This window comes from Triticum dicoccoides, chromosome 7B, assembly GCF_002162155.2.
Source record: "Triticum dicoccoides isolate Atlit2015 ecotype Zavitan chromosome 7B, WEW_v2.0, whole genome shotgun sequence".
NCBI classification, from domain to species: domain Eukaryota; kingdom Viridiplantae; phylum Streptophyta; class Magnoliopsida; order Poales; family Poaceae; genus Triticum; species Triticum dicoccoides.
Window position 1 is genome coordinate 68,111,560 of NC_041393.1, and position 7,836 is coordinate 68,119,395.

General features: G+C 48.5%; 1 protein-coding gene across 1 annotated transcript in view; it reads right to left on the bottom strand.

Moving 5' to 3' along the window:
* Positions 1–3,485: 3,485 nt before the first annotated feature.
* LOC119342164 overlaps positions 3,486–7,836 on the bottom strand; it is an 11,271-nt gene continuing 6,920 nt past the window's right edge. Inside the window, exons 2-5 of the mRNA XM_037614005.1 lie at positions 5,104–5,736; positions 4,868–4,990; positions 4,622–4,738; positions 3,486–4,536 (exon numbers count right to left, since the gene is read on the bottom strand). Of these exons, the coding sequence (XP_037469902.1) occupies positions 3,964–4,536; positions 4,622–4,738; positions 4,868–4,990; positions 5,104–5,736 (1,446 nt within the window). The 3' untranslated portion in view covers positions 3,486–3,963. The remainder of the gene's footprint in view (positions 4,537–4,621; positions 4,739–4,867; positions 4,991–5,103; positions 5,737–7,836) is intronic.

Below are 7,836 nucleotides of genomic sequence, written 5' to 3' on the forward strand. Positions count from 1 at the left end.
GGATCCGGCGGCGGCGTGGCACCTTGGGTGGTGCGGTGCCGGGTGGCGAGGTGGCGGCGGCGTCGCTGCTTGGCGGCGGGGCGTCGCGGTGGCTGGCGGTGGTGCCCTCCCGGCCCAGATCTGGGCCCTTTTGGGCCCCATCTGGGTCTGGGCGGGCCTGGTCGGAGCTCCTCTGCGGCGTCTCCGGCCGACGGCAGGGCGACTCGTGCGGGGGGTGGCGGCGACGGCGGCTAGTGTATTGCAGCGCGGCGACCGGGGCTTCACGAGCCCGTCTCGGGCTCGGCCGGGCCTATCTGGGCCTTCGGCGCGGGGGCAAAACATGGTTTCGTGGGGGAGCTGGAGCCGGCACAACGCCGGTCGTGGCCATGGGCCACTTCTCCGCCTCCCCTTTTCCTCGGTCGATTTGGTCGCGGTTGCCTGGTTTGCCCCTGTTGCTACGTCCAGCCGGTTCCCGCCACGGGCGGTGGAGGTTGTCCCCTCCTGCGTGGCTGCTGTTGTTGCCGTCCCTCCTTCCCGGTTGCCTTCTCTGTTCCCGCCGGTCTCGCTTCGTTTGCCACGGGGAGACGGCGATGGGGACTGCACACCATGGTGGCGCATGTTGGTGGGCGGCGTGTTTGGTGGCGCACGATGGATCGTCTGGAGTCGTGGGTGGTTGGTGGTCAGGAGAAATCCTTGTCGGCTTGTCCGGCACCGACGCAGTGACGTCTGTGGGCGCCGCCGTGCCTTCCTGAAGGGCGTCGAGTTTGCCCCTTCCCCCGCAATCCTCTGCGTACCGGGGGAAACCCTAGGACTTGTCCGGGCAGCAGCGTCGTTGGCGTCGCGATCCTTCTTGAAGGTGTTGCTTGGTATGCGGCGGTCCGGAGTGCTTGGAGTGTGGTCGAATTCTCCGGTGGGCGCAGCGGTTGTGGGTCTTCATCGTTTTCGCTGATCCATTGATGTTTGCATTTGTTTCATTTTTGTTTTCTCTTTCATTTCTTTTGGGCGTTTTTTTAGAAAAGGAGGATGACCCCCGGCCTCTGCATCTGGGCGATGCATACGGCCACTTTATTAATTATTCTCACAAGACCTTACAAAGACATACAACAGCAAGACTAAAGCCACTTTCGCAGCAACAACTGTCGCTACACCTATCCAATCGATGAAGGGGCGCTGATAGTCTGGGCCTAATACCAAACAGACATCGCAGCCAAACCTAAACATCTAAGACCTGAGGTCCCAACCAGGACGCCTGCCGGGTATGGGGTACCTACCAGTCCGGCTCACTCCTCAACCAGGACGCCTGCCGGGTATGAGGCCGCCGCAGCCACCTGCCACCAAACCATCTTCAGAGCTGTACTGTTGCATCTACCTTGCACGGTCTAGCTACCGTCGACGCCACCATGACGCCAGACAGCTCCACCGCTCTGCGCTCGTCCATCCCGACGCGAACACTCTGAAAGATCTGTCGTGCGTAGCACCTGACGACTAGGCATGACACAGCGTAGCACCTGTCGGTCAGGTATGACTTGACATCTCTTACCAGACGCATCTGACGCGGTTAGAACGCCGCTCCTCCTGCCAACCACCATACCATTGCCGCTGCTGGAACTGACACACGAAGCCGTTCACCCATAGCAACTCCCCCGAACGCCCAAGCCTCCCAAGACGGCGCCTCCATGGAGGTTACGACGCAAAGGGCGCCGCCGCCGTCCAATCCAAGACGGATTTTGGACTTTCATCCGGGAACGGAATGGAGGTGGATAGGAGGGACCTCGACTTCGCCATCAAGATGGGTAACGACGTCAAAGCCGTCGCCGATGGGCCGAGCTAGCCGACCAAAGTTTCCTCCGGTCCTCTTCCTGTCCAACCAATCTCCATCTGCTTTGGATCTGGCAGCAGCCAAGACCCGAAAACTCCAGAGAGGGAAGCACCATAAGGCTCAACACCTCCGGCGTAGATCCACCCAGGCACCGGATCAAGGAAGACCCGACCTGGCAGCGACGAAAGCCACCATCCTGCGTCGGCCGACGGCGATCAGGCACCGGATCCCGAAGAAATGGACCCGAGACCGACGGCGCACGCGACCACCAGATCCAGCGGCCGCACCACGCCGCGAGCACGAACCCCAACCGCCGGCGCGCAGTGCACGTCGCGGCCAGGATCCATCTGCAGCGCCGCCGCACCCCGCAAAAATACGGCGCCTCCTCTCGATTGGCCGTCCCGCGCCAGCCCATTCGGGGGAAGGGGAAGGGAGCCCCGCCGCCGCCCCTGCCGGCCTGGCTTCGCCCGGCGGCGCTACTGGCGGCGGCGAGGATGGAGGAGATGCGGGAGAGTCCGGGCGCCGGCGGCTAGGGTTTCCCCCTGGTCGCCCATGGGGGCGACCCGAGTGGGCGACAGGCGTGAATGTGCTGCTTCCGCCCCAGCACCTATCGTTGGTTGTATCGGAGTTGGTTGCTTTGTAATACAAAGCGGGAAAAAACCCTTTTTCTTAATACGTACTCCCTACGGAGGGAGTACCAATTACGCATTGCAAATAAAGTGCATGAGTTTAATTTCTATGATCTTGGGAAAGAAGAGGATAGAGGAAGCCATACAATTCAGCACCTCTGCAAAGTCAGGGTAAACAAGAACTGGGAAGGAGAGCTCTCTTCCTGCTCGTGAACCGTTCAGTGATCATGAGCTCGACGTGTCATAGCCATGGCCGGTGTAGGTTCTTTCTGCCGGTAGTCCCCACCTGCTAGGACCATGCATGCATCGATCCCATCCCTCACTGGATCCTTTCTCAAAGTCTCATCCTGTCCATCGCGTGCGCTTCGCTACGTAGTATAGAAGAGTATATTCACTGACTAACAAACAACCTGGCATTTGACCGGATCCCCAGAAGGCAATGCAGATCGTTAGCGTCGTTACTACACCCTACTCACTGGCTTTTTTGTCGGCGTGGGGATGAGCCTTTGCCTCTCTCTTTTGTTTTTTGTTTCTCATCGATCTGCTTTTGAGAATCGAGACCAAGGGAAGGGGAGGAGAAGAAGGGCAAGGCACATGCGTCACTTTAATCTACTGTATATTCGTATGTCTAACAACCTGGTCGACCTGTCTATTACTTGTACTACTGGTACCACATGAGGAGAGGTTAGTGGTACTTGGTACTTGGTAGTTGAGAGAAATGGTCACGAATGGCCGTGACGGTCGAGTCGGACGAAGAAGCTTTCTATTATGCTCAATGTATATAAACCAAAGAAAAATTTAAGACCCTTGTTTTTTTAGGAAAAATCCATGCATGTGTTTTCTGAAGTTCTTTTATTTTCGGGGAAAGCTGCAGACAGGGAAAAAGTTCCTTGGTAATGTCTGAGGACGGGACAATAGTGATAAAAATGGTACTATCAAGTCGAGAGATTAACAACTTCCTAAAAGTGACGTTATTATCAGAGTCCTCTAAGCTCTGATGTGTAAAAAAAAAAAAACTGTAACAAGAAGCACAAGAGCAGAATGAGTAGACCATGTCATTTCAGGGTTCAGATCGACATTCATCGGGCAGAATAGCATTGCAGTTCGACAGAACACAACATGTTAATCTGAATTTTACAACAATTTTTTTTGCAACATGAGAGGCTAGGAAATCGCTAAAACATGACCTGTTATATTCTCTATAATCCATCACACAAAGTTCTTCACTCTTTTAGAACGACAAGATAACTTCAGCCATTTTGATTGTCAGGCTTCAGCTAACAACAGTCAACAGGGCAGGATAATTCCACTACAGGTTTTGCAAAAGCACCCAACCCGACCGTTCAGGATTTGGGAATAGTTCTCATGCGTTCTGGTATCGATGCATAAACCTGGGGAGCTTAGGGGTTTAGGACTTGTTTTGCAAAATCATTACCAGCCCGACGTTTCTATTTGTCTCCGCAAGCTGAATTTCTGGTTTTCTGAATTCTCAGGGGCCTGGAGGATTCAGATTCAGAATCAATGTAAACAGCGAGGTCAATGTGACTTCTGCCTCTTGGAGGCCCTGGAGCATTCAGCGGCAGAAATTTGATTGCTTTCTGGGTGCCCAACTTCAGTAGCAGCTGACGGCGAATCCTCCGTACCAAAATCTTGCTCACTTGACATGGCAACAACAGGTTGGTCAGCAACGAGGGCACCAAAAGGTGTATCCCCCATAACAGATCCTCCATGGCGGCGTAATTGCAGCAGGCCATTTATCACATCTTCATCATTTGGGTCGTAATGAAATATATCACCACCACCAGTGCTCTCTACCGTACCCAGTGCTGGACCCACTGAAGGATTGTGAAACTCTGCATCTATAACTGTTTGGAGCGGTGTGGCGGATACACCATCCCGCATTGTGCATTTCTGTGAATTACATTCCTTGCAGGTCAGTTCATTGACTGGTGGTGTTGAAGATGATGAAGCTCTGTTATTGACCTGGTTCTGAATAGTTTCAACCATTGTGCACATCTGCTTTGCGAGGACTGGCTGTAGTGCATTAAAGCATGCATCCATTGACGTCTTGTAAAATTCGGCGCACATCTCCTTCATCTTTGCCCTGAACTGAGACATGAAAATGATGACACATTGTTAGAAAAGAGTAGAGACAGCACATTGTTAGAAAACAGTAGATACTCCATATACTCACATCATCATCAGATGGGATAAGTCCGTCGATGAACTGAGCAACTCCATTTGGCAAAGAATGAGACGATGGAATACATGATGGCTTTTCCATGAAACATGTTTTAGTTATGTCTTTGAACTGAAAAAGGGAAACCCAAAATGAGCAAGGTGAGTAAAAAAGGACAAAAAATCTGAGAAGCATACAGAAACATGGAAACAGAAAAGATAAAAAGAGATGGAAAAAGATATACAGAGAGTTTTAACTAACCTTTAGTTGTGCAAAATTTATATTGTCAAACGCGCTGATGGCTTTATCATCCCAAGCTGGTAACCGTGGGATGCAGTTGCGAATCTTTGTTCCTTTTAGATCGAGATAATCAAAGAACATTACCTACACCATGTCCATTACAAAAAGCATATATCAAGGAAAAACATCCACCTTCAAGAAATGATAATAAATTAAAGAATGCACATATAAGATTTATGTAAGCGACAATAACTCACCAAAGGAATCATCAAGCATCCTCCAAGAGAGATAGACTGCTCTTTACCTTTCACGGTTGGCTTGGACAAGGAGATCTGAAACTGTCCGATCTTTTCCACTAACCAGTCTAATGCAAAGCTGCACCAGTCATAGTTGGCGATATCATCAGTGGCAACAATGCCATTGAAGTAGTCCGGGCTCGCACAGGAGTGACTGGTTGGACACAGGAAGGTTGACAGTAAAATGAGCATGAAGATTCTAAGGAACTTTTCATCAGTGAGGTCATTGGACAATAACTTCATCAGGTGTGAAATGCTAGGCCCAGTAGAATGTATTCCGGTGTCTTCAGCAATGACCCTCCTGGCCTCACTTGTTGCTATCTTGTCAATTAACCGACCACCCAATGGTATACCGAGAATCTGGTGGACTGTGAATGGGTTTATCTCGAAGCTGCCAACATTTGGAACATTTACAGTTCGACTGTCACAATCAAACCAAATCGCTAGGCGAACTCCCAAATCCCTTGGCAACTGAGAGCAATTAATATCCAGCATTGTCCCAAATCCGCAAGCCCTCACCAAGTCCCTCTGTCTAGGATTTAACTTCTTAATGATAGTTCGAATTTTTGGAAGAGATAACTTCGTAGTGATGGCCTGCATGGAGGGGGGGAATTTTCTTTAAAAAAGGGAGAGAGCTTATAGTAAAGAAATAGAAAAGGCATAACCACCTGGCCTAGGGCTTTCCGCTGCACAAAAAATCAAATCTTATATAATTGACAAAAAAATGTTCATATGGTTTACAGTTACCTAATCCTAGTATTTTTAGATGTTGCAGCCAAAGTCTTGTTGAAAATATTTTGACTTTGACTGTGTCTAGAATGCCAGCTGCAAGGGGGCTGTAAAGAGAAGATCAAATGAATACAATAACGTTCGTTGCACAAAAATGCCATGTATTTTTTTCCGATACCCAGCCTGATATAGTGTCCCACTAGTGGGCTTACTGAAGCTGCGCGTGTTCCCAATAAACTCAAAATTAGAGATATTTATGTGCCCAAAAAAATGGTGATGGAGGTGAGGAGGCCAAAGTCCTGATTGCTACAATGGCGATGAATGCTGTGTTGGGCATTGAACATGCTAGAGTGGAGAAACTTCATTTGTGCATGACGTATGTGCACAGGACAACCATTGTCCAATTTTGAACATACATGACTTCCACGCAAATAATAGCAGAAGACTATAAGAGGTGGAGTCCGGCTGCATGGAAAATTGTGAAGGCTTGCAAATAATAGCATAAGACTATAAGAGATGGAGTCCGGCTCCATGGAAAATTGTGAAGGCTTGTTTTGTTCGGTTCTGAAGAAAGAATCAAGGAAGAGATACAAAGAATTCCTATTCCTAAACCTTCACATGGACATCAGAAAATGTAAAACAACACCACCTTCACGTGGACATCAGAAAATGTGGAACAACAACAACAACAATACCCCCTTCACGTGGACATCAGAAAATGTGGAACAACAACAACTCATAAGGGTAGGCTAGAGCTGAAACCCATAAGATCTCGAAACCAACTCATGGTTCTGGGACATGGATAGCTAACTTCACGCACCCCTGTCCATGGCTTGTTCAAATAGCAAGCGGTCAAAATAAGTTTAGAGTTAATGTTCCTTTTACTTCTAGGTAAAGAGAAGAACTGCAAGACTGGCACGAGGATTAAGATGGCGCATGGAGTCCAAGATTTACTTGTTAGGTTCAGTTAGTAGGTGTAGCAAAATCTTTAAATTAGACATAAGATTGCTTGTTTCCATGTTGGTATGTGAGAGTTCCATATCGGTCAAAACGTGTGGGTCAAGATTAGAAAGTCAGCTGTACTCTAAACAGCCAAGGTGTGTGCCATGTAAGACATGTTATGTTTGATTAATAGACACCATGTATTTGTGGGTTAAAGTCCTCTTATACAGTTCCGGGAAAGCTATGTAAAAATCCCCAAGTTTCGGAATCCATGCATAAGCCTCTCCCGCGGTCTGTCCATGTTATTCCTTCGATTCGAGGGGTCGGGTGATGTTTCCTCAGGGATTTGCAAAGACCATTTAAAAATCCAGCAACCACTAGTGGATATGGAGGAGATCAGGAGAGTTCCCGAAAGATTGGGCTAACAATGAATCGAGCCTCACCTCGAGGTCTGATCCGCATCAGAACCAGCTATGGTGGAAACATCATGTATCTTTGTGTCTTTTTCAATCACATCTTTTAAGCACAACGTACACATGTGTTAAGATGGTGCCTTTTGTTTCCATTTTTATTTATTTAACAAAATAAGAAATAGCAAGCTTAGCATTACTCTCCCAATTGATCCTACGATGCTAGGTGAATTGTCCCTTTTAGCCTTTGTTTAACCTCAACAATGTGGATGCTATATGGCTTTGATTAAATGAAAGGCTTTTTGAGTAATTTAAAGAAGAGAAAAACGAATAAGAGGGAACCAAACCAAGTCCTAGCGAAAAATTAAAAAACTCATCATTATTTTTTGTAGGCAAGGGCGACAACAGTTGTTCAGTGAAAATCTGGAAAAGTTTCCCTCCTAACCATCAGATCTAAAATGGATGGATTACATGAGAGGTGGGATTCCCCTCAGCCACTTAAACAGATTTCACAGGAAAACTCTAACATGTATTAATCTGGTTGTACAACTTCATCCCCTGCCTCTGGTCTGATCTAATCCCTGTCAAAGTGAATCACTGACGGAGCTTGCCG